At 44.2% G+C, this 26,700-nt stretch overlaps 1 protein-coding gene across 10 annotated transcripts in view; it reads left to right on the forward strand.

Annotated features, from left to right (window-relative positions):
* The first annotated feature begins 202 nt into the window (after nucleotides 1-202).
* Nucleotides 203-26,700, forward strand: part of Pitslre (cyclin dependent kinase 11B pitslre) — a 54,036-nt gene continuing 27,538 nt past the window's right edge. For 4 of the 10 annotated variants that reach the window (XM_075889416.1, XM_075889419.1, XM_075889420.1 and 1 more), the window contains exons 1-9: nucleotides 203-524; nucleotides 1,272-1,399; nucleotides 3,713-3,975; nucleotides 4,767-4,924; nucleotides 6,405-6,511; nucleotides 9,514-9,639; nucleotides 11,627-11,641; nucleotides 17,396-17,635; nucleotides 17,704-17,739. In XM_075889416.1, the coding sequence (XP_075745531.1) occupies nucleotides 400-524; nucleotides 1,272-1,399; nucleotides 3,713-3,975; nucleotides 4,767-4,924; nucleotides 6,405-6,511; nucleotides 9,514-9,639; nucleotides 11,627-11,641; nucleotides 17,396-17,635; nucleotides 17,704-17,739 (1,198 nt within the window). In that variant the 5' untranslated portion in view covers nucleotides 203-399. The remainder of the gene's footprint in view (nucleotides 525-1,271; nucleotides 1,400-3,712; nucleotides 3,976-4,766; nucleotides 4,925-6,404; nucleotides 6,512-9,513; nucleotides 9,640-11,626; nucleotides 11,642-17,395; nucleotides 17,636-17,703; nucleotides 17,740-26,700) is intronic. The other 6 variants (XM_075889418.1, XM_075889421.1, XM_075889424.1 and 3 more) reach the window with 3 other exon arrangements.

Raw genomic sequence — 26,700 nt, forward strand, 5'->3', positions numbered from 1 at the left:
AGCGTAAAAAATTGCTTGTAAGTAAAATTAAGTTTCATTGTCAGTTCGTTGCATATTTTAAAATTTGTATTGTTGGCAAGCTTGACATAAAACTAGACATTTTCACGCTAAACGACACACGTAACCGAAGTAGCTTATGTGTGCTGGCCACGGTGGTGAAATTACTTTTCGCAATGGCGTCCGTGCCGTAGAATGTGAGCCCTCCGTTGTAAACCACTTATTGCACTTTGACAACGGCACTTATTGCACTTTCCGCTCTTCACTCAACTCTTAAAAGACATATAATCGCACTCTACCGCTGTGCGGAAATCGCGTAGTCTAGCCATAAGAAGCTAATGCTTTGCGTCTAGCGGAAATCTTGCAACTGGCGTGTTGCGCGCCTACAGTACTGCAGCTGCGATGAGCCGGAGTTCAAACGATTCGGAGGAAGACGGCGAAATCGATCGTGAAGAAACGCGCTACAACATGGTTTCGAGCAGCGTCACGTCGCCTGCGAAGGAATTCGCCGAACAAGCGGATGACAGGTGGGTGGTTGCGCGCGCGATTCCGCTGTGAAAACGTAACCGAGAACTGTTAGTTGCAACTTGCTTGAGCCGCCAAACAGAACCTTGCCGAGTTGTCATCACAAACGCGTGGGCATGACTGTGTTGTGTTTTGATCGTACCGTTTACTTGTCCTATATCTCAGTAAGCTTCAGCTTCGCTTTCCCGCGTGAGTTGGCTAAACTTTAGCGAGGCTATTGGTAACTATCGATTAGCATTGCCTGTGAGTCAAAGGAAACTGCTGTTGGCATCTACTGATTAAAAGCTTCTGTGATGTCAAAATGGCTGGAGATTTCAGTAAAGTAATTGCTGAAGAGTTTAAGGCAAATGTGCTGGTCGTTCACTGCATCTCCTGCCTAGATTGTGATTCTGCTCTTTAAGCAGAATGTACAGACCACACATTTCCAGTACGTACAGATGAAAAATCCTTGAACATTGAGAGTTGGTGCCTTAAGTAGAATCATTGGTTCCAGCGACACTCTCTCATGAACGATTTTTTATTTCTCCAGATATACACGTTTTCCTGAACTTCTGCCTAGTACATTCAGAGCACTTTTCATTCTAACTAGGTCTACGTCTTGCTTCTTGGTAATCCACCAAGTGCTCTGCTTTATTAAAGTTTATTGCCTCTCTTCTTCTTTCCCTTCGACCTTCTACATTTTGTGTCAAATAGTGAGCACATTGCTAGTACTGTGCCCTATAGTTGAAATGTTTCTATTCTGAACACAGTGACAGTTATGACACCGAAGATGGAGGCGAGGACATGCTGCACATACAGCCTCCCCAGGCAACCATTGTTATTCCGAAGCGCGATCGTCGAGACCGCAAGCGGGACAGGCACTCGAGAAAGCACGAATGTAAGGAAAAAAAATTCTTCTTTTGTGAAACTGTACATGCTTCCGGGAAGCTATTTTCCTGCAGCACAGCGAACACACAATAGCACAAACTGCGTTCAGTTCCAAAGATCCGAAACCAAACAGGAGAGCAAGCTCGTCTTGCATCCATATAACCGGCATCGTGTTGTGGGTTCACAGGAACAATCGCACCATCTCTCACCCAACTGCACAACTATGGTGAATGCAGTGCTGGAAGCGCTCTACGGGAAACCTGAATTTCAAGTGATGCAAGAGCACCCCCTCTCTTGCATCCCATTCCCCCTCTCTTGCAAGTGATGCAAGAGACGGAGGGAGGGATAACTTCAAAAGACGTGAGGAAGTCAAACGTACCTGCAGCTTACATCATCATCATCAGCCTGACTACGTCCACTGCAGGACAAAGGCCTCTCCCAGGTTCCGCCATTTAACTCGGTCCTGTGCTTTCTGCTGCCTATTTATGCCCGCAAACTTCCTAATCTCATCTACCCACCTAACCTTCTGTCTCCCCCTAACCCGCTTGCCTTCTCTGGGAATTTAATTAGTTACCCTTATTGACCAGCGGTTATCCTGTCTACGGGCTACATGCCCGGCCCATGTCCATTTCCTCTTCTTAATTTCAACCATGATACACTTAACTCTCGTTTGTTCTCTAATCCACTCTGCTCTCTTCTTGTCTCTTAAGGTGACACCTACCATTTTTCTTTCCATTGCTAGCTGCGTCGTCCTCAATTTAAGCTGAACCCTATTTGTAAGTCTCCAGGTTTCTGCTCCGTAGCTAAGTACCAGCAAGATACAGCTGTTATATGCCTTCCTCTTGAGGGATAGTGGCAATCTACCTGTCATAATTTGAGAGTGCTTGCCAAATGTGCTCCACCCCATTCTTATTCTTCTAGTTACTTCAATCTCATAGTTCGGCTCCGCGGTTATTACCTGCCCTAAGTTGACATAGCCTTTTACAACTTCAAGTGCACTGTAGCTATCTCGAAGCGCTGCTCTTTTCCGAGGTTGTTGTACATTACTTTTGATTTCTGCAGATTAATTTTAAGATCTACCTTTCTCCTCTCCTTGTCTAACTCTGTAATCATGAGTTGCAATTCGTCCCCCGAGTTACTGAGCAGTGCAATGTCTTCGGCGAAACGCAGGTTACTAAGGTACTCTCCATTAACTCTTATCCCTAGCTGTTCCCATTCTAGGCTTCTGAAAACCTCCTGTAAGCACGCATTTACGTTCTGCAGCTTACATTCTTTGCTAAATATAAAAGCATTAACAGCAGGACTGTCCTTGTCCCATCGTGGCGATGGTAGTAGTTGTAGTAGTTATAATGGTCTAACAGTGATATAGGTTACATGACCGTAGGGGCTACTGAATAAATGAAATGACGACAGTCAGTGGCGCCAGTGATCCCCAAACTACAATGACGCCTTTCGGTACATAATACTGGACAAGCAACTTGCGCTTTCGTAAATTACATTGATTACATTCAATAACTCTAACAAGCAAAGGCAATTCACACTCATTAATTACATCACTCAGATGCAATAATTGTAATAAACCATTAAAGGCACCTGGGTGTGTAAGAGGGTCATGTAGATATCAGGGAGCGAATACTTGGCAGGGTGGCGACGGCAAATCGCGTGGCGCGAAATGTTCAATGAAATCGCATTGCCTGAGCCCGCACGTCAGCTGTTCTCACTTTGCTCAATCTAGTGTAAGCATGTGTATTTCAATTCTATTGGCAGTTTTACAACACCACATGATTTCGCTGTCCAATGACACAAAGTGGCGCACTTACAGCTTCACTGCCTGATGCTACTCACAGCATCGAAGGGACTGTATTTAGTAGTGCTATTCTTTGGGCAAGTTGCTTGTTCAGGTCAATAAATGTACGGGGCTAAAAAAAACAAGAAAGAGAAGACATGATTTGTGAAGGGGCTGCCAGCTAATGTGAGAAATAAATAGAAACGAAGGAGATTGCTAGATTGGGTTCAGAATGTGCAAGTTTGCTGTCTATTACTTTGACTATACAACTACTTGTGTTTTTATCTTGTGTATGACAGTCCCTGATGATGTAGGCAATCCTTTCTATGCTATATCTTCACGACGTCTCTTTAATATTATGTTGTTTACATCAACAAACTTCTCTTGTTAGCCAGTGCTTCGTCTCTTGTGTATACACATTTGTGCACATTTTTTCTGGGTTGTAAATACCTTGGCCGAATTTTTTTTTTTTTTTTAGTGCTTCGCTCTACTGCCGTTTTTGTTGTGATGGTCCATTTCTTTCTGGTGATTTGGCAGCGTCGCACAGCCGTAGCAAAGACCGCCGGCCGAGCAGCCGAGATCGGAGCGGTGGACACCGGGACAGCCGGCGTGCGGCTGCTGACAGCAGCAGCAGTCACAGGAGCAGCAGCACCCGTAACCGCGACACACGCGAGCACGACAACCGGCACCGGCAAGCCCACCGAACAGAGGAAAAGGTGGCTCGGCCTGCGGAAGTGCCATCACGAACTGGGCGGAACGAGGCCAGCAGCAGCAGTGGCAGTGGCAGCAGCAAAGAGCAGGTGAGAGCATTGGCTGCAGGAAAAAATGAAAAAAAAAAAAAAACAAAGCAAGAAAACGCATTCAGCTGGCCCTCTTCTTCCTGCGTCTTTGTCAACAAATTTGGCTGAAACCCTCTTCAACACTCTCTATTATGATTACACTGTTTTTGTGAACTACCTGAAGCCTTTGCTGGAACCTCTGTTAGAAAAAGTGGGACTGATGTGCTGCTTCTCAGACAGGTGCACTCGGTCCCTCTTCTGAGCGCCGGCAATTGGTCGTTATCAAAATCAGCCCTGGTGGTTATCGAAATCAGCACTTGTATGTACATTATTATGCCATATTTCGTGCCATAATTGTATAGACGCTTTACCACTGTCACAATTTTAATAGTACATCACTCCAGTGTCGGTTAAAGTGTCTCCTAGTCTTTGTTTGTGGCAATCAATTCCAGTAATACTGCTTTGCATATAATGTTGGCTTAAATTATACTTGGTATATTTAGCGTGCTGCTGGCTGTATCAATTGTGAAGTATGTTCTTTTTTCTGATCAGGGAGTGCACCGCTGAAGGCAACACTCACACCGCGACCGTGTGCACTGATTTGAAAATGTCACTACGTTTCCCCATCCTACTTTCATGTTACTGTTATTGCGCCTGCACACCCCATCCTTGACTCTCTAACTTTTGACCTCAGTTGATCGCAGATGCCTGTTCGACAATCTTGCAATATTTGCCAGATGCCCTTATCAATTTCGGTAGCAGTGTGTGCGTCTTCACCTTGTGCTGAGGCTGCTACATTCACTGGTTTCCAGGTGAGGGCTCCCCCACGAGACGTTGGTCGAAATGTGCAGAGAGAAGTGAAGGAGGTGAGCCGCAGTGACTTGCGGGATGCACGGGAGAAGATCAGGGAAGCCAAGGAGGCACGGGAGCAGAGGGAAAGAGAGCAAAGGGAGAAAGAAGAGAGGGAACAGTAAGTTGCACATGCATTTACATTAGCACCTCATTTTAAAGCATGTAGCTTTCTTCAACCTATTGATCCACTTATCAGTTTAAAGGGGCACTGCAACGCTTTTCGGACATGGGTCAGAAAAATGCTGCCTGGATCTGTAATCAGGCTCTCGCAAACTTGTGAGCGAAACATCACAGTGCAGCATGCTGCATAGAATTTACGATCAAGTGTCGAAGTTGGCTAGAAATCTCTCACTCTTCCATCAACAAATGATGCCACAAGCATATGACATTGATTATTTGGCTTACAGCCATTGGCTGTTTTCAGCAGCGTGAGCTGCATGGCTAACATGGACACCATGGAGTGCCACAAAAAGCTCGTGGTGCGCTCTATAGTGCTAGAATTACATACAATACAGAACTAAATCATTGCGCTCGTGATTCAGATGAAAGGAGCGAGAAAGCGCTTGAAGTATGCGACAAATCTCTGTGACTCCGCTCGTACTTGATGGATTCTAAAACTACTTGTAGCAGTCAATTCATGAGGCACCAGCCTTCAGTAGTTAGCTCGTTGGATTATTGCTTGAAGAAGCGTTCCCGGGGAGCCCCTATAAATTGAAGGGGGTCCGCCCAATGTACGGCTGACGCAGAAGCCTAGCTCATGTTTCAGCCGCACACAGTCCTATCGTGCATAAATAACGTCCCCTTCTCGGAGCTCGAGTCATCGCAGCTACACTGGCTCGGGCGAATAAGGCAACAGGCTAGGGCAACAAAACACTTTATTGCTACGTAAGCAATAACGCGTAAATGTCGCATAGGTGGACTGTCCACTCGATAAAGATAACAAAGGGTAGGTTTACACCTTGGGTCGTCGATCGCCTTTGCTCCTAGGGGGTATCCTGAGGTTGTCTTCCCTCTGGTAACCGGCTCAAAAGAGCTTGTTTCTGTCGGCACGGTCGTCTTGACCAACCTTCCGGTTTCCCTCTCTCCAACAATGGTTGGTTCCTTCGCTGAGGGAGGGTTGCCCGTTTCACGAGCCAGAAAAGGGGAATAGCGCATAACGGCTGCGGGGTGACCGGTCCCTTCGAAAAAGGCTTCATTGTCTTGTTTCTCAAAGGGACAGACATGTCCTCACAATTAGGCTGCCCCGCTGCCGTAAAAGGAAAAGGAACCATGGGCGCATGTGCTTCCCCACAAAATATACTAGAACCTTCACTGCCGGTGCAAATCTGCCAGTGTCAAGTGACCGAGTTACAGGCGCGTGTGTCACCCAGTGCGAATTTTCGTAGCTGTTTTATGGAGGCATGCTGTTTACATATGACTGCCGTACAGATGCAGTATTGCATGATGCACTGCCTCGGGTACTGGTTCTCAAAGTATGGACAGATCTAATTAACCTAGAGATCACCAGGTATACGACAACTCTGCAAACTTATGGAAACGATTGATAATGTAGAGTTTTAACCGATTGATGTTTTTTTTATTTCCAATTCTCCAACCAGAGAGCGACTTCAACGAGAGTGGCGCAAAGAGCGGCTTCTTATAGTGTCACAAGCGTCAGCCCAGCGGGAGAGGGATCGGGAACAACGAAAAATGGAGGCAGCCCGCTGTAAGCACCGTTCGCATTTTATTTGCTGCTGTGATTGCTGTCTTGGAGCCTTGTAGCACGGGTTTTATGCCTGCTGAGGTTTGATGCCAGCAAGCTAATACACTCAAACCTTGTTATAATGAAGTTAAGGGGGAGCCACAATTATTTAATTATATTCAATATTTCATTATATCAAATATAACAGCTTGTGGCAATGTATGCTCAGATGGGCGCACCCCTATAGGCATGCAAAGAAGGAAACTGCCTCGCGGCCCGATGTACCGCTACGCGACCACGCGTGTGACGGAAAATAAACACAGTCGAACCTCATTAATAGACCTCTACCGGGGTAGGTCACAGCGTGACGTCTTCGATGCACGCGCAAAGCGGTGGTTGGCAAAACATTTATCTTCGATCAGACGTTTGTGCAATGAGTAAGAATCTTATCCGTAACGTCGCGCACAGCAGCTCAAAATCACGCTGCTGCCAGTGCTGTACTTCGTGTAGCATTGCACATGCCACGATGGAAATATAATACGTTTACTACACCCATGCCATGTAAATATTTCTCAAAGTGCCAGTCACCATGTACATTCAAAACATTCGTTTCGAGAAAGATAAGATTTTTTATGGCTATCATTTACGTGGGTGAAGTCCACTGCGTGCTAGTCGTGTCTCTCAATACACTAAATAAAGTTTCTCCATCCATCCATCTACAATGAGCAAATTGCCACACTATGAACAGTGACCCTTCTGCGACCCCTTTCTTTCAAAAGCTGTGACTTTAGACATAGCAATGTAGAAATTTCTGTCAAAGGAATGCAGACATGCAGCTCTGCTATGCAGAAAGATGCCGTTGAAGGAACTTTCTTGCCAACCAGCACCTGCTCGGAGAGATGGTATGGTGGGCGGGGTGCCCACAGTGACGTCACACTGTTTACCAACAGGAAGAGGTCTATTCGAACATGCCTAATTCGAACTTCCGGTTAATTCGAATTCACGCTGAGATCCCGTCAAAGCTATGTGTATTCCAATAGGCGAAAACACCCTGTAATTCGAACGTGCAAGCACTTGCGACGACTAATTCGAACATTCCGCACTCCGAAAATGCTCTCAGCACCATGCCTAATCCCGCGGCGGCACCTTTCAACGCTGTGTACAAAGAAGAAAAAGAATAAAAGGAAAGAAAAGACTGGGGGATTGCTTGCTCTCCTTTAAATGCCGATCTGCGACGCGCCTACGCCACGCTTCTCCCTTTTCCTTCTCTGCGCGTAGAGACCCTTCTTCTTTCAAGGTAACGTGCGGAGAGAGAGGAAAAAAAAGAAAGCTGTCCTCTTTTCTCGGCGCAGAGGGTAGCAGCAGAGACACAGTCGTTGCCGTTGTCTTTAAGGCGACGAGAGGGAAATCTCTTTGCGCCACAGCGCCGCTTCTCGGTCATGTGACCCGCTGAGTGCTTCCTCAATCCTCTCCGCTGGCTGTGTGAGGAGGACGGCTCTCTCTGCCGTGCGTGGCCTGGTTGTAAGGTCGGCGCCGTTGTTTTGAAAGAGCCGAACGAGCGTCAAACTTCGCAGAAAATGATATTATTAACACATTATGGTTGTTTTTTTATAGACTATTAGATAGACTAATTTAGTTCGTTATGTCACTTTACCGGCCAGTATTACTTCGTTACAACGAGGTTTAAAATGCATAGTTCTCAAAGGAGCTTTTAAGGTGAATTTCATTTACTTCGTTATATTTATTATTTCGTTATATCCTGTTATGCTATAATGAGGCCTGAGTGTAAATAGCTCTAGCCCATGAGTACACATGTTAACATTATGTTACACTGGTGTGGAGGTACATATGTAAGTAACAAAATTATGAACAGTGTGTGTCTCGGGATACTGTGTTCCATGAGGGAAAACAGTGGAAAGACTGTGTGTGCTCAGGCTTGCACTTGGAATTTGTTGTCATTATCACGTCACTTCCACCAAGCAAGCAAGACTTTGTTGGGCGATCGAGCCACATTCTCTTTCTGGGTTGGCTTGCTTCTGCCAGTGTTAAGTCGAGCTCCTACACATGCAAGGTGAATTGTCCGATGACCTTTTGTGCGATGCACGTCCCCTCTTCCCCAACCAAACCAGTGCTGTTCGACAATTGTCACAAAATGATGCAGCTGGAATGCATGCATAGATATGAAACCTCTGCAGAAAGACTCCTTTCTCTGCACATTTCTAGTGTGGATGCACGAGCCCAATCACGCTTTACTCATTAGTAAAAAGAAAATAAAGCGGCGACGTCTTTTCTCTTCTGTCTGAAGGATGAACCAGATTGAGACCAATGGCGTGGAAGCACTGGAATTCACTGTACATACTATGCTTCTGCCTGTTACTGAACTTTCCATTTGGACGCTCTGACTTTCCTTCAAACGGTTCTGGATGTATAACTCGCGAAAGTTGGGGCTGAAATTTTCACGTGAGGAGCCTTCGTTTACCGATTAATGAGATGTTCTTGTTCTATTACTGGCCGGCGGTTATGTTCACCAGTTTATTTTTGACAGAACTGCTTATGATTCATCCTCTTTTGCACTGTAAAGGGCTGCCGAGAAAGGCATATATTAAACTACATGGCCTTGTGATCATTATTCATGATAAAATTGTAACCAAGTTCAGGTAATCATTATACAGCACTGCATAGCAGCCTTTAGTCGCGTAGCATAAGTACAATTCTAAACCTGATGAAATTTTAAGAAGTGGGCACAGGGAAAGAAAGGGGGAAGAAAAAAATTTCAACACGTGGTTTTGGTGCGAGGCTAGCAGTCATCATGCGAGAACAAAGCTGAATGGCAGGAAACTCACCTCCAATCAAGGTTTGGGTTCACAGCAGCACAGTGTACGCTTTCATGAGGCCACATTTTTAAACAAAGCGACCAAAGAAACTCTGGGGCAACTTAGTACATGCTTCATTCATGCCTCTCTGCCAAATTTTTTGTGTTTTCCAATTAAGGTGTCTGACCTTAATGATTTTGACAATTTTTGCAGCGACTGAAATCGCCAAGCTGACCAACAGAGAGCGCAGTCGAAGTCCTGTCGCACGGAGCGTGGATGACCGGTCCGACCTGCCAGAAATCTCTCTCACAGTCGAAGACGAGCGCCTCACCGACATCGGTAAGTTGAGTCGTGGTTACTCCACCTAATGTTTGTCTGTTATTCGCTTGGGAAGCAGTTATAAAAAGTGGTGCACTGTATTGACATTGACAGGCAAAGAAATGGAAGTGCAATAGAATTTCTCTAAGGCAAGGCATTATGCTGAAGGCACCGTTAAGCCGAGCAGTCAATGCCGTACACTTAGAACCTAACGAGTGCTGCATGGTTGTTTTGTCGCATAGCATTACATGCACTTATGCAAAGTAGGTTTCTCCTTCGAGCACATTTCTCAAGTTCCTTCATATTCTTCTTCAAAGGACTGTGTGTCACAATTAAGGTACATATAGGAGTGTTGGGTTATACCTGCCTTTTGAGCTGTGTGTTTTTAAGAGTATATCTTGCCAAATGCTGAAGGAACAAGGAGTATGGTCCATTTTGTGAGAGACCACTCTAAACTAAAGCACATCTGCCTCAAGCTGTGGAGACTGTGGCTTCTTTTCTCCAAACTAAGTGTATCGTGTGGCACACACAGTAAGATGATAGAAGAGCTGAAAAATTTTAGTTTACCTTGGACTGCTGTCTGTGTTGCGCAGAACATTAATTGCTGGACATCTGTGGGTAACTTGTGCACGTGTTCAATACAAAGTAATCATCTTGATGAGTGTTCCAAAACTATATTATACTACCAAGGTATCCAATAATGTGTTTTCACGTTCCATCGGTAAAGTGAAAGTTGAGAATGCTAATCACATTTTGGTCTTTTTGTACCAGTAGAAGTAATTTCACCAATTCCACACTGTGTGACTCCCAAAATAAAAGTTCTCTTTTGATAGGAGTGAATAGTCTACCTTGGATACTAAAATCCTGTTGAGCTTGTTGTAGAACTCTGGGACATACGCATTTGGCATTGTGGTAGTTGCTTTGTTGTGCTTAGAAAGGTGTTCTTGTGTGTGATAGCTACGTAATGAAGTACACGAATACATCAAATGGTAATGCCCTAAATCTTATAGAGGTACTGACAGAAATTTTTATTTGTCATTTTTTTACGTCAAATAAAGCACCAAGCCCTCAAAATCCTAGATGTACTACTAGCCATGAGTGCACCTCGGAAAACTAATTAGAATATTTTTTAAAACTACTTTCAGTTACTATTGTACCCTGACGCCAAAACACGACATGAGCTTCTCGTCACATGCTTGTGCAAGATATTGTGACACCATAGCAACTATATGTTGCTACGGTGTGGAGCGTCTCTACAGCCGCTCCGTACCGTAGCTTCATTAGTGATGCAGAAGCGGCCATTTTGGAAGTTCTGTTACCCGACGTCATCAAAGCTAGCCAGACTACTGCAAGAAGTCACCAGATTTAGTACTGTAGCCTGACGTAATGATAGTGTCAATGTTAATAGTTGTATCGTGGGAAAATCGACTTTAATATCAAAACAAAATATCTTATCAGCATTTGGTGAGCTTCACACTTGCTCAGAGCCATCTCTGTGTACAGGAGATTTGTGTGGCAAAGTAAACCTGCCTTCGAAAAATGTTGTCAGCACCCTTTCAATGCCGTGTGTGGGAGGCCAGGTGGGTTTTGAGCCTGACATCAGTTTCCTTTACCTCATTTATCCTTTAATGTGTTTACCTCTGCTTATTTACCATCTTCTGACTGATCAACCTCCAAGTTGTGCCACTTTTTCTTGTAGGCTACAAATTTTTCTGATATTAACTTGTTGTGAAGAGCATTAAAACATGTCAAAAGACATATTCAGGCTCAGAATGTTCACCTGTATCGAAATTAGTGTGGAATAGCACTTCAGAGGATATTTATCATCGTCATCATCGGGCCATAATAATGTAAGGTTAGTGTTATTTGAGAACTGCAGTATTAAATATAAGATGTCGTGCTTTGCTCCTGTCTGATCCTGGTGTAAGACATTCAAGCCCAGTGCTGTGCTTTCGTGCTTTTACTTGCATTCAACACTACAAAAAATGCTTGTTCTGATGGTTTTCAGTTCGCGAGGAGCGAGGTCAGTATGCAACCATTGATATTTGCATTCTCGCTTCATTATTCTTTGGTTCTGAATGTTCTGTACTTTAATGAAACTTGCACCAAAAGTTCTTTTCATAGCACACTTGTTTTTGAGCAAGTTGTAAGTTGTATGCATCTTTTTAGCCTTAGGGATACCGCATTTGAATAGATTGTTGTGGCAGTCAAACATTTGCTGGATCCACATCTAGTTCTTGATAAGGCCTCTAACCTGAATCTTTGAAATGAAATATGCATTCACTCGTCATTCATTTGGACTAATCAAAAGCTGTTAATGAATTACAGAGCTGACAATTACTGTCTGCCCTTTGGCTTATCATATCTTCAAGCATAGACTGTTATAACGGGCACAGGAAACTGCACGCTATTTCCATCAATATTTTGTAAAAGCAACCACACAATATTGTCAATAGAAAGCTTTGGCATAATAGTAATAATTGCATTCCCAGTGTTCATTGATTATTTGCTGAAGTGCTGTGGGGTTTCACAGCTACCTTGTGTCTATTGTTCATCTCTACACATAGATTGACGTCAATAGGTGGATAGAAAAATGGCACGTCGTCTCCTGCAGTACTTCTGGTTCGAGGCATATCCCTTCGCCGCTTTGAAGGACCTGCTGCGCAGTGTAATAGAAAAGGAGACACGCGCAATTCTGCGACGCGTTTGTTGCCACTTGTTTAGTGATTGTGTTGTAGAATTCTTTGGCGAATGAATACATGACATTTTGCAAATTTCAGAGAACGAAGTGAAAAGTGGGAATCGGCGAACACGAGAAACGGTGACAGGCAGGTTTCGAGCAAATTTATGCCTTGAAACACGAACTACAGTAATTACTCTAATCTAACGCGCACCTTTTTTTTTGGTTAAACGAATTCATAAAACGCATGCACGTTAGAATCGAGTGCGAAAAAAAAAATGAATACAGTCATTCTATTGCCATCGGCATTTCCAAAATAGCCGCCCCCTACGTGCGTCGGCATGGCGTGTCGGCGATTTCTGCCTATGTGTTTCCCATGTGTGACACTTCGTACGTGTGCTGAGGAGTTCGTCATCTTGTAGTGCATTAGCATCGACGGTATGGAAGGGCCGACTCCAAAAACTCGACGAGTGCATCACGATGCTGCTTTTAAAAGAAAAGTCATCGCGTGTGCCGAAACAGACGCAAAATCGGGCCTCATCGCGGTCGTTCGGAGTTCCCGAAACGCGCGTGCAGGACTGGCGGAAACAAAAGCAGAATATTGTCGACAGCAAAGATTTACGCAAAGGCTTCAGTGGACTACAGCAGGGTTGGTTTCCGCAAATTGAAGAGCTGCTCGGCGAGTATGTGATTGAGCAGTGAGCCGCACAGCGGCCCGTGACGACAGAACTGCTCCAAGTGCAGGCTATGCAGTTAGCCTTAAAAAAAGGGCTAATGTGGAGCCAGTTTAAAGCGAGTAGGTGTTGGCTAACTAACTTTATGAAGAGGAAAGGCTTTTCCCTACGAAGGCGATTTTGGGCATGTGCCAAAAGTTGCCAAAAGAGTACGAAGAAATGCTTCACAGTTTTCAGAGCTTCGTCCTAAACTTGCAGCACAGCAACGGCTACCTGCTTGGGCAAATCGGGAATGCCGATCAGATGCCTCTTAACTTCGACATGCCTGGCACCACAACCGTCAAGAAGAAGGGGGCGAAGCAAGTTCGCATGCTGACATCAGGCCACGGTAAAACTAGAGTGACGGCAATGCTCTGTTGCACGTCAGATAGGCACAAGTTTCCCCCGTACCTCATATTTAAACGAAAGACGCTCGCTCCCGAAAGGGGTCGTTTTCCCGAGTGGTGTGATCGTGGGGGCAAACGAGAAAAATGGGTGCACGTTGCAGTTAGTGTCTTATTATTATATTTTTTTTCGTCGTGAAAACCGGGTGCGCGTTACAATCGAGGGCGCTGTAGAATCGAGTAAATACGGTATTCTTTTGCAGAATCGCCTCGATTTGGTATTTTCGACCACAAATGATGGTCACATCATAATCACTCACGCATATGAACACATGCTGCCAAATGTCAACGCATGTTGACAACATAAGTACACGTACTCTGCCCGACCAAGTATGTCAATACAGCATATTTGTATAGCCTATTCTGTATCCCTTACCGTCTGTCATATTTATAGAAACAGCTGAGTGTGTGAAAGGCCCATGGCACAAAACAACCGCTCAGTTAAAGGTATCGCAGAACATAAAACGATCGAAGTCTCTTTAGAAGCAAAGAGTTGCATGATGTGACATCTCTATTAAATCAGACTTACAAGCGTTACCTAAGTGCCGATAGGCTGTGTTTTGCCCCTGAAACTATATGTTGAGTATGCATTGAAACACAGTGTTCGAGTGTGTGAGGGAACGACATCTCATGTAAAGGAAGATTGAGAAAAAGAAAAAGCCGCACAAATGAAAGAACATTTGATTTTTAAAGTAAGACACAGTTTACTGTGGCCATTCACTATATTGAACCCAAGATGGTACTTAAATAAATAATCCTACGAGTGAGCAACATGAAAACAGATGGACCGATGTTTCATGATGCTATGATGGGCAGAAAAACGTTTGTATGCAAGAAAACAGGCGCGAGAACACTCTTTGCTGCAAAACAACATGCATGTGTCCGGAGGTGCATGCTGCTTGAATAAGAAATGACCGCTCGTACCATTATAACTATCTCATAGTGAATGCATTTGTTATTCATCTAAGCTGCATAGCACTCCGACATATAAAGTAGCAATTTGTCAGGAAAGGCCTACGCGAGTGCTAAGTGGTACACACAAAAAGCGACGACACTGGCAAAAGCGACGACACTGGCGGCAACGACATCCCGAACCAAAAGTCGATGCAGACGAGCGCCATAGCCCACAATCCTTTGCGTGGGCCACGATATTGCTATCCACCTGTTACCAACTAAACCTTGCATTAAGAGTATTGTAGCTGAATGTTTCTCGTCTCAGTGATCAAGGCAGAACGCAACTGCATGTGCGTTAAACACTGTTATTGATTTCATTAGGGCCGCTCTTCGAGTATTAATCTCTTCATCATTTCTTTTTGAGGGAAAAGAAAGCAAGAGGTTCACTGGACGAGCAGTCATATGATTGTTTGTTGGAAAAAAAGTGGCTGACTTTATGGGTATGGCGTTTCGAATTTGTGCTTAATGTTACAAGCTCGATTGATTCTTGACCACTAGGTTGCCATTTTAATGACAGCTATAGACGAGTTTCACAGAGCATACATCGCAAAAATGCAGTGGCGCTGTCGTCAAGCGTTTAGTTTCGCTTAGTAGGCAAAAGGTGCCATGCCTACAGCAGTTGCTGCTGAGATTGTCGCCGTGTGGAAAAAAAAAAAACAGCGTAATGACGAGCTGTCGCTGTTATTTGTGCAGGGAGATACAATAAAGAGAGAATACTGAGTCTTTATTATTATCTTTTTAAGTTTGCTGTTTTTAATGACCTTTCGAACAATTAGCCGCAGCTGTTAAATTCAAGAACTTGTTTTTGACACTGGTTCATCCCTCATGTTTTCGAGCGGCTTGCCCAGCAAAAATGATTAGCTTTGTCAAGCGTTTTGTTGTTGTGATAAGCCACACGGTATTTATTTTATTTTATTTGAGCCTTGTGTGAAGGCACAGTGAACACGTTCACTTCAAAACGTGTTAATATTGTGGCTAGAATTTTCGTATTATTATGGCTGTGATGACACACCTGACACTAGTTTCAGTGACTGGGGACACTATTGGACAGGGCTGAGGTGTGTTGGGAAGGTGCGTTTCAAGAGATTTTTATGTCGGTCAATCACAGAAAAACAGCATTCGGGAAACTTGCTCAGTCAGTCTATGAGCTGTATGCGTTTCGCGATCTTAATTTGAGCATACAAATGAAGCTGCAAACTTGACAGGTATGTAACCACATTGCCCATAGCATGTAGTTGAAGCACTTTCGGGGGCGTATCACGATCGAAAGCGTTGTTGAGATCGCACTTGTCATTTGCATGAATAACTTTCCCGACACATTTGTTATATGCAAGGATTTACCGTAACGATTCGTAACTACCATATTTACTTGTGTAATGAACGTACTTTTTTTCTCGAAAAGTTGGAGCAAAGTTGGAGGATTACGCGGGGTAAATTTTATGGAAACTTTTTCGGGAGGAGCAAAAAATGCGGTAGTGCAAAAAAAAACTTAGGTAGCTTAGCCTTTTGCAATTTACATACACAAACACTGTCTGTAAACAGCTTCTTTGTTGCACTTTATTCATCTTCGGTGGTTAATGGCGCTATCTTCTGCACGCTGTCTCCGGGGGCCGCCCACGCATGCCATGAAAACGTTTTGCGGCTATATTTTTTGAAATCCAAATTTTGATCACTGAAGTTAGAGGTGCTTTTATTATGCGAGTGCGGTCATTGCGGTAGTAAATGTGGTATGTATTTTCACTCTGCGCATTTTTATATTGTACCCAAAAGACTTTTGCTTAACTGGGTCGGCCGTTCTTGCATTAGTCAACAAGTTAGAATGTACATGTGTGACCTTCTCTGACCGCAACGATGATGAAATCTTGCAATGAGCCACATTGCCACTATACGATAGCTAATGTTTTTATGACGTTGTCAGAGTTAGAGCTACATGTAAACGTGACTCGTTTGGTCATTTCGAAGCCCCTTTTACAGCCCTCGTAACTTCCTCTGTTGAGGCAGCTGCTTGTAAACCGGAGTGAGCTGGGCCGACGCATGGTTTTCGGAGGCAGCTTTTGCACCTGCTGTACCCGCTGTCTCGAGATCATAGCGGGCGTTAGCGAGCTATTACCTGGGACGGCTGAGTGGCGCCAATGCACCGCAGACTCCCTATAGGGGCCCTTTATTATAATGATGGTACCTGCTTTTGTTTTAAACATGGTGTAGGTCTAACTGCCTAAAAAATTGGCGTACCATGCTTTTGGTTCATGTTGGTAAAGAAATTGGGACGGTCAGAATTAAGCTGCGGCCCTCTGTTACGTCAACCCTCACAATCTCAACGTCCAGTTTTGCTGTGACAAAACACCGTTGAAGCTGCATACTGAATGTTCTCCTCTTTGTTGACCATTTCTCATTAAGGCTACAATGTTTTTGTTAGTTTGATCTTGCTACGTGAAATTCTTCTTTTTTTTTTTCGCTACGAATGCGAGTACTAGCGAAATTCCTTGTACATTTTTTTTTATGAAGTGTAACTTGGCGGAATCAAATGACTTTGAAGTTTACTTTGCCATGGCAGGTTGTCTTTAACACTTCATTGTGTACGTGCTTGTCTTTCATTTGTGCGTATATTTCCGTTTATGAAACCATCCTCTCTTCATGACATTTGATTTTTGTTTGGTATTGCAGCAGTATTAACTGAAAGTGAGTATAAAAAGAACAGCTCCTTTTTTAGTTTTCTTTATAAATAAAGTAAAAAATTTTAATTAGCAGGAGCCTTGTAGAAATAAAACCGACATTTTAAACTGTGGCTACCTTCAATGTTTTCATGTTGATTTGAGGGTGTGATTTATTGCTCTTTGTGTTTCTTTTTTTACGATGTTTTAAAGGTGTTTTTATGAATTAATTATAGTTCTGCACTTTTTCTGCACCTTTCAGTTATTTCGTGCAGGCATTCTGAAATCAACATCGGCCAATTCCCAGCACTATTTTTTTCAAAGCTCTTCTTACAGCTATTATTTTTATTGTTATTTTTTTAATACACCCTTCAGAGGACGAAGAACCAAGTCCACCGAAAGCCATCTCTCACATTGGACAGGGAGAGTTGAAAATAGCTTTAATGGACACACACGTTAACAAGGAACAGCCACCACAAGTGCCACCTCAACCACGCGCTGTCATGAAGAGTTCGGATGACGACGACGACGATGATGATGATGACGATGAAGACGACGACGACGGGTCCGACGGTTCCTCAGACTCTAGCAGCGATGACAGCAGCGACTCTGATGGTAAGTGTGCCGCAACTGCACTGATGCTGGATTGGTGGTCTAATTTCTCTCTGTTTTGCTGCGCACAGGTTTGGGCTTGTTTTTCAGGGCAGGAAAGACACCAGGTAAATGTTTCAGTTACTGGTTGGGTAAAGTCTTCTAGTAAAGTGAATTCAATTTCAGGGAGTAGATATTAAAGTGTCAACGCTTAGTGTGGGAAACCTTAGCTGCCAAACTGGACTTTTCCCTCCTTTTGTGATTTTTGTCTTTTTTTCTCCACACTGGATAGACGCTTAGACTAAGCATTAACGTACTTTGAACTAACGCCAGTTTTTAGACTATCGGCTGCACGAAAATTTCTTGCAGTAGATGTCGTATAGGCAGTATATAACAGATCCTTTGGGGATGTTTAGTGTCATGGCAATGTCTACTAGATCAATAAGCTTGCATGCAAGATATTGCAAAAAGTAATGCATTGTATCAACAACAATCCACTTTGGGCAAATTGGTTTTTAACGGTGTTCGTCATCAAACATGCTAATGACGAAACCGAAAGGAACAACTACAACAATGCTGGTGCCGAGTTTTTATCTCTTATTTCAAATCATAAGTTAAATCTCTGCGCATCAAGTACACGTGCACACATCGTCAAAAGAATAGTGTTTTAATGAAACTGTTCAACAAAAGATTGCACTTGTCCTTCACAAAAGCTTGTCCCACCATAAGAAGCCGTGTGCATGTGTGTAGATCTGCCGTGTGTGAAGAGCATAAATAAGCGATTCTTCGAAATAAAAGCCGGTATAAAATTCTGCACGAGCCCTTTCGTGCGTGTTCCTTTCGTCTTCGTCATTGTGCATTTATAAACAATGTTATTTACTGCAACTTTTGTAAAGATTTTTGTTTGGCTGTTCCTTGAGTTAGGTTTACTAAAAAAACTGGCAAAATAATTAACGCTGAAGATGCAATATGCAGACTGAATGTCTCTTAAAAAAAGTACTTAAAGGGGCCCTGCAACACTATTTCGAGCAATCGAGTGAAGTCTAAAAAAATTTGTCGCACGCTTAGGCGCTTTCTCTCTCATTCTGACAACTGTTCTGGAAACTGAAGCAGGGAGGGATGGCACGAGAAAAATAACTTGCATTACGCACGTGTCTTAATCATGCGCACTTTCTTTTCTTCATTTTTTCTTCGAACGCACAGGTTTTTTTCAGTGTAATTGCGAGTGAGCGCTCACGCACGGGCCGGCCGCCATAACTGAACAGCTCGTAGGGTTCATACCGGCTTATGGCGAAAAAAATTTGGTTAGAGGCGTCATTTGTTGAGAGGAAACTGAGTGTTTTTAGCCAACTTTGAAAATAAATTATAAGCTCCAGGTCGCGTGCTGTGCTATAATGTCGGGCTCGCATGTTCTCAGGAGCCTCGACTATGGCCAACTGTTTTCTGACCATGCTCAGAAAGTGTTGCAGAGCTTCTTTGAAATATACTTAAAGAATAAAGACGCAAGACATGTCACTGTTGGCTTCAGAATTGGTTTGATGTTGAAGACTTAACACGAAAAGGGCTTATTATTTAAATCATACTATATTTAGCCTTAGCAGTACAGCCAGTTTAAAAAATTTGCATTTTCAATTTGTAAAAAAGGTAATGTGATTTGTTTTTCTGTCTTCAATTAATGTTTATTGGAACAGCTGTAACATTTCTTTTTCCTCCCCATGTACTGATTTACCTTTAAATTTACATCAGTGCATTGGGTGAACATGAGATTCATATAGTACCATAATGAAAATAACAAAGTTGCAAAAGTGAAGTACTATTCATTGCGAGATCACTTTGAGCTCATACTGTTCTTTGACTATACAGGGCTTGAGCTTTTGAGAATATCTTGAATAGTGAAGCATTTTAAGGCTCAATATGAGTGAAAAGCCTTAGAAATGCATGTTTAAGTCGTCAGTGTGTAGCAGCGGTGCCCACTAACATAAAAAAGAAAGTGTATGGAAAGGGAGAAATTGAAAAAAAAAAAATGAAAGGTTCAACATAAGAAATGTATAAAAAAAATAATAAAGGTATATTTAAAGTTTTTTAAAATCGAACTTAAGGCCTCTATCTGGCACCATCATGAACACTGTGGGGCTCATTATGGTTAAAACAGATGTGACACCTAATGTTTTATCATAATCTGTGTTATGGGGGTTGATGCTTGTACGTTCACAGATAAGCTTGTGAATGTTGGCGCATTTGGTCGAACACCTACTGCATTATTGAATATTTTTATAAACACGCTTGCAGTTTGAGAGTCGGGCAACACTGACGGCGTAACGAGTAGCTTCCTGTGCGACCATCTGCATTACAGCAACCACGCTGTTCCGTCATAAGCTGCATATGAAATCAAGATATTTTAGCTTTTATTCAGCTTGGCACGGAAATTAAATTATTTGTAGAGGCTGGAACATTGGTAAAATACGGCTCCTTTTACAATGCGGCATGTGACATCACAGACACCATGAAAAAATGCCATTCGCCGGCTGTATGTGGTGTTTATATCTGGTGACTTCCAGGGCTTGTTTTGCACTAAATTATTCTTTTACAGTCTACTACTACTATATGTATAGGCATAATGTACCTTTGCTTCTAATTTTTCTGAAAACCACAAATTGTCGGGTGATTATGTCATGGCTCCTTTAACTAAACACCCTCAATAACTTTTTTTCATGGAAACTAGTGTGTCAGGACATGTTATGTTTTCACTTTACTGTGGGCGTGTGGGCTTAACCAGTTCCTAACCACACCTACATCTTAGCTGCAATGATTCGCTCAATTCTGAGATTTAGAGATGCCGCTAAGAACCGATTATCAATCACTCATGACTGTGTCAATGCTAAGCTGCAATTTTTCTTTTTTCGAATGTTTAACATACCATAAATTTTCTGAAAATAGATAAAAAACATTCATTTTTGTTTAACTGCATTTAGTTTGATTTTTAGATTATTGTGCTATGTTGACTTGCTTTGTAACATCTTCAGCGTAGGAAGTAAATGAAATTTATGATATTTTAAAAACTACATGCTGTACAAAAAAAAAACAATTTTGTACATTTGAAATTGGCGCACAAATATAGATAAAATGCTAAACCTTTGTGATGAAAGTCTGCTAAAAAATAAAATAAAAAGGATTTCATGTTTTAGGAATGGAGTCGCCCCCTTTAAAGGGGCTTTGCAACACCTTTATTTTATAACTTCTAGGCTTGCGCGACTAGTGCTTTGCCGGTTCAAAGCGCATAGTTATTTTGGTCGAATAATCTCGAATCGAATTCGAATAGTATCTAGAACATATAAAAAAATTAGCATATTTATCATTGTCTAACTAATCTGTACAATAATTAAAAAAATTGAAATAGGGCCTGTATGCAAATGCTTTTTTTTTTCCTTCAAAGGTAGTCTAAACAACTTAGAGTAGTAGCAGTATTTGACTTTTAGTAGGATTAGAGTGATAACCTGTAAAATGCATAACATCTTAAAATTGATTATACTTAGAGCATATAAGCCATCATAACAAGCTTCTAAGCTTAAGAAATGATGAATCAACTTCAGAGTAATATGTTTGTTTAAATGGGCCCTGCAACACTTTTTCAAGTAGCCGTGCAATGGATTCACTAAAAAAGCTTATTGCCTCACGAATTCACCACTGCAAAAATTTTTAGAATCCGTCCATTAAGAGTGCAGTCGCAAATATTTGTCGTACGCTACAAGTGCATTGTCTCTTACCGTCCTGATGAAAGTGCTGCAAGCGGAAGAGGGAGTGATGGCATGGGGAAAGAAATAATGTCAAGCACACCTCATGGCCTTGAGAGAGAGAGAGAGAGAGAGGAAACTTTATTAGAACTTGGCTGGCAGCTTGGTCTTGGTGGCCTCAGATGGCGGCGCTGAGTCCCTGAACTCGGGCGGCATCTTCGGCCTGCCGGACAGCCCAGAGCTGGTCGTTGAGCTCCGAGCTTCTGAGTGCCGCCTCCCAGCGGCGGCGTCGCCGACGGAGAAGGCCTTGAGCACTTTTTTTTTTCGAATAAGCGACTTTTCGGTGCGATCGCGCACATACGCGTAGATAAGTGGCGGCCTCCCACGGTGGACGCAGTAACGACCGAGCGGGCCATGCTGAAAACCCAATGGCTGATACCTTGGCTGCGACAAGCAATTTTTGAGCAATGTTTAGATGACATTAAGAATTTATTGGCATTGTAGGTTGAGTGCTGTGCTGTAATATTTGGCTCGCCTGTTGTCGGGAGCCTCTACTATCAATCGGCAGTGTTTTCTAACAGCGCTCAATAAGTGTTGCAGAGCCCCTTTAAATTTGAAGCGGGGCTTCGCGGCAAAGCTGAGTTCTCCTGGGTAGGTGCTTTCACGGCTTAGTATTCCTATACTGCAGTGAAACCACCTCTACAGGCAGTCACATGCGAACTAATGAACACCTATTCGTTCATTGCGAATACTTTGAAATTCTCAATAATTTAAATTCGAACCAAATCGAATATGAATAGGTACTCTATGATTTGTTCAATTATTCAAAGCATCTGAATATTCGTGCAAGCCTAATAACTTCATTAAAAGAACTTATTGCCTCACGAATTAACTGCTACAAGAGTTTTTAGAATCTGTCAAGTATGAGCGGGGTTGCAGGGATTTGTCACATGCTTCAAGTATTTTCTGTCCCCTTTCTTGATAGCGATTGCACTGAAAGCTATGCAGGAAGGAAGATGACAAGGAGGCAAGAAGATGCGTCTCTTCATTACCGCTTGTTGTGACCTTGAGCACTTTTCATTTTTTGTTCAGGCGCGGAGGCATGCAGCGACATCTACGCACAGATCAGCCAGCGGCCATGGATGTTGGGTTTATGACATGGTCATTTGGTTTTATGGCATCGTTTGTCAAGAGGGAACAGTTTCTAGCGGACTTTGAGAATTGTCAATTCCAAGCTCTATACTGCCCTATAATTTTCGGCTCGACTACCAATTAGCAGCGTTTTATTACCATGCTCAGAAAGTGTTTCTCTGCCCCTTTGAGTTTCAAACAGATCAGATCAGAAAAACAGAGATGTCCAGTAACATGCCGACATCAATTATAAACGTCAATAATGGGACCTAATTACTGTTAGACTACGTTCAGCAGCCCAAATGTCTCCTTAATGCTGTACCCAAGCCTTGTTCGTCCTGCAGAGAGACCTGCCGATCCGCGAGTTCCCATGGCTTTTCATATCTACGTTTGTGCAAAATGATAGTGTTATCAAAGAACGATGTACAGCATATTTAATTCAAGACGCTGGAGATCATTGCATATCCGCGCCATCTGTTTGCCTTTTAGATTGTGAACTAAGTAAGTCCTATCTTTTGTCATTCTTGTATTTCTCTTAACGCCACCAAATAGATTTCACGATGAACACTAACCCAGCTTTGTTATTTTATAGTGGTTAGTAGGTTTAAAAAAATTCGCAGTTTTGCCAAAGGGGCGAAGCAATGAATGCAACAGCAACATATTCCAATGTTTTACGAAGCAAGGCTAGAATTTTTAGGAGCAATATTAATTGTTGTAAACACGCACTTGCTAAGTAACCAAGGTTCCTGCGGCGCGGCCACAGCAGATGACCACAACAAGGCTCGTGCGTAGCGACGGCATTGGTATACGAAGTGAGGCTGACAGTCAACTCATCTAGATGTGATCTCGCACAACTCTACAAAATGCTGGTGTAAGAGAACACGTACCGCTCCAGGTATACATTTGGCATGGTTTTTTCGTGTTGAAACCGTAGCCTGCAGAACCTCACATCTGCTGTGGGGGCACAAGGCGCGCGCTGATCATTGCCGCGATAGAGCAACACCCATCACACCCCACCCCCTCAACCCGTCCTTGTGCGCTGCTCACAAGATAAACGCGCGCAGACGACCCCGACGAGAAAGGTGAGGTTTGCTCCGCAGAAAGAGGAGGCTAGCACATCCTTCCCCGTATGTATGTATGTATGTATGTATATATATATATATATATATATATATATATATATATATATATATATATATATATATATATATATATATATATATGTGAAGAGACACAACTTAGCGGTTGCCTTAATTTTATTTCCAACGGTTTCGACCGGTGCATTGGTCTTCGTCAGGATTTTTGAACACTTGTTCGCAAACCTTGACGAAGGACCAATTCGCCGGTCGCTTCATCCTGCGCCGAGGCCATGTTCTGGTGTCCTCCGCATCCGCGACCACCCTGCCTTCACCAGCGCGGATGTCACCGACGTCAAGGACTGGCTCGCCATGTACGAACGCGTCAGCATCCCCAATCATTAGGACGAGGCAGGTAAACTCGGCAACCTGGTTTTCTACCTCACGGATGTGGCCGGCATGTGGTACAACAACCACGCATCCGATTTCCCAACTTGGTCTGCTTTTAAAACTGCCGTCGGTGACATGTTCGGCCGTCCTGCCGTTCATAAGCTGCAAGCCGAACAGCGGTTTTGTGAACGAGCACAGCAGACCGGTGAGTCCTTCACAAGTTACATCGAGGACATCCTTGACTTGTGCAAGAAAGTGGACGCGAACATGTCAGAGGCTGACAGAATCACGCATGTTCTAAAAGGCATCACCGACGATGCCTTCACCATGCTATGCTCCTGGCCAAGAACCCTCGCACTGTGGCAGAGATCATTACACTACGCCAAAGTTACGAGGAGCTGCGGCGGCAGCGCTTGATGACCCATCGACCGCCCTCATGTGACGCTGATCTCTCGGCTTTGTCAACAGTTCCTCATCAAGCAACCTTGCTCGTCGAAATCAAGTCATTCATGCGTGAGGAAGTTTCCCACCAGGTCTCTTTACTGGCTTTTGCTTCCCCGCAACATGCTCAACAGCCGTCAAGCACACTTCTGCCTCCCCTCTGCCGAGCCATTCAGCAGGCAATTGCGAAGGTCTTTCCTGAATACTACCAGCCACCTCCCTATCTGCGCCACTCAGCTACGCCCAAGTTTTCGCCAGACCACCCCCACCGATTCCTGTGACTGGCCCCCTTGGTTACTCCAAAACCATTGCCAGGCCCCAGGCCTTCGGAGAAACTGTGCCGCCTACATACGCAGACGTCATCCACGTGCCCCGAGTGCCGCCCACTACGTATTCATATCGGCAGCTGGCTCACCCATCGCGTTCTGCGACATGGACGGGACACACGAACCGATGGCGCACTTCTGACAATCGCCCCATCTGCTTTGCTTGTGGTTGCGTCGATCACGTAGCACGCTGTTGCAATCGTGTGCAGCAATCGCAGGTCGCCGCCTATGTCTCCATCGTCGCGCCCCGCTCCGTCTACCCGCCGTTCACCATCTCCGTGACGTCGCTCACTGTCGCCGATGCGGCCACGTCCACTCGAGGGTGACCAGGAAAACTAGTCGTCATAGTCCACGAGGCAAGGGCTGCGACGCTGTCGAACTGTGGAAGCCCTCAGGAAAGCCCATCTAACGTGATAGACGTGCTTGTGGATGGTGTTCATGCATCTGCCCTTGTAGATACTGGAGCCGCCGTATCCGTCATGGACGCAAAACTTAGGCGATTACTGCGCAAAGTGACCACGCCACTTTCCGGGCTCTCCCTCCGTACAGCCAGCGTCCAAAGCATTCACCCTATAGCGATGTGCACAGCCCGCCTCATGATTCATGACGTGATGTATGCGTTGAATTCATCATAATTCCTTCATGCTGCCACGATGCCGTCATTCATTGCGCACCAGCAGAAATAGAGCTCACACAATTCTCTTCTTTGACGCCGGCCGACAGTCCATCTGCTGCAAGCAAGTTACTTGTCAGCAATGACACGCAAGTGCCTGCAAACTTGTCCACGGCGGTGTCGGTCTACTGCGCAAGTTTTTCCGACACAGCTGCACTCCTCTCGCCTCATCGTGTTTTCACCAGAAAAGGCTTGCTGGTTCCTTTCGCGACCATGCAAGTCACTCAAGGCAACACCACTATTTTTGTTCTGAACTCATCTCCGTACAGTGTTACGTTGGTGCGAGGGGAATGTCTCAGCAGTGTGGAACCCATGGAAGACGCATGTCATGGATCAACCCGATGACACGCACTGCCGAAGTTCCAGTACGCTTACTGCTGTTTCTACATCTTCTTCATCATCCGCTGATGTATTCGGTTCCTCTATTCCCGACAACATTACGCCGGTACAGCGTTCCCAGCTTCTGAGCCTGTTGGAAGAATTCCGCTCTTCTTTCGATGTCGCTCAACCTTCTCTCGGCCGCACATCCATCGTTACGCATCGCATCGACACAGGCGCCCAACCATCACTATGGCAACGTCCATGTCGCGTATGTCCCACAGAACGCCGTATAATCAACGAGCAAGTCGACAACATGCCTCGCCGCAAGGTTATTCGACCCTCTAATAGCCCCTGGGCGTCTCCTATTGTTCTCTTTGCAAAGAAGGACGGTTCTGTCCGGTTCGTGGACTATCGACGCCTCAACAAGATCACTCGTAAGGACGTGTACCCACTACCGCGGGTAGATGACGCGATTGGCAGCCTGCAAAGAGCCGAATTCTTTTCATCCCTCAATTTGCGCTCAGGGTACTGGCAAGTACCTGTGGCTGAGGAGGCTCGACCGAAGACCGCTTTTGTCACCCCCAACAGCTTGTACGAATTCAACATCATGCCTTTTGGGCTGTGCAATGCGCCCGCCACCTTTTGGAGCATGATGAATACCGTTCTGCGTGACCTGAAATGGCACACGTGCCTGTGCTACCTCGATGACGTCGTCGTTTTCGCTTTGGACTTCTCCACACATCTTCAATGTCTGCGGCATGTTTTAATGCGTCTGAGTGACGCCAGTCTGCAACTGAATCTAAAGAAGTGCCGATGGGCAGCTTGGCAGCTGACAATGCTCTGCTACCCCGTGTCCAAGGACGGGATTTTCCCGATCCAGCCAAGCTTCGGGCTGTGACCGAGTTCCCCAAGCCGATGTCCGTCAATGAACTGCGCAGTTTCAGGGGGCTGTGTTCCTACTTTCGGCGCTTCATTCAAAACTTCGCGATTATCATATCCT

Source organism: Rhipicephalus microplus, chromosome 3 (assembly GCF_043290135.1).
Source record: "Rhipicephalus microplus isolate Deutch F79 chromosome 3, USDA_Rmic, whole genome shotgun sequence".
Classification (NCBI taxonomy): domain Eukaryota; kingdom Metazoa; phylum Arthropoda; class Arachnida; order Ixodida; family Ixodidae; genus Rhipicephalus; species Rhipicephalus microplus.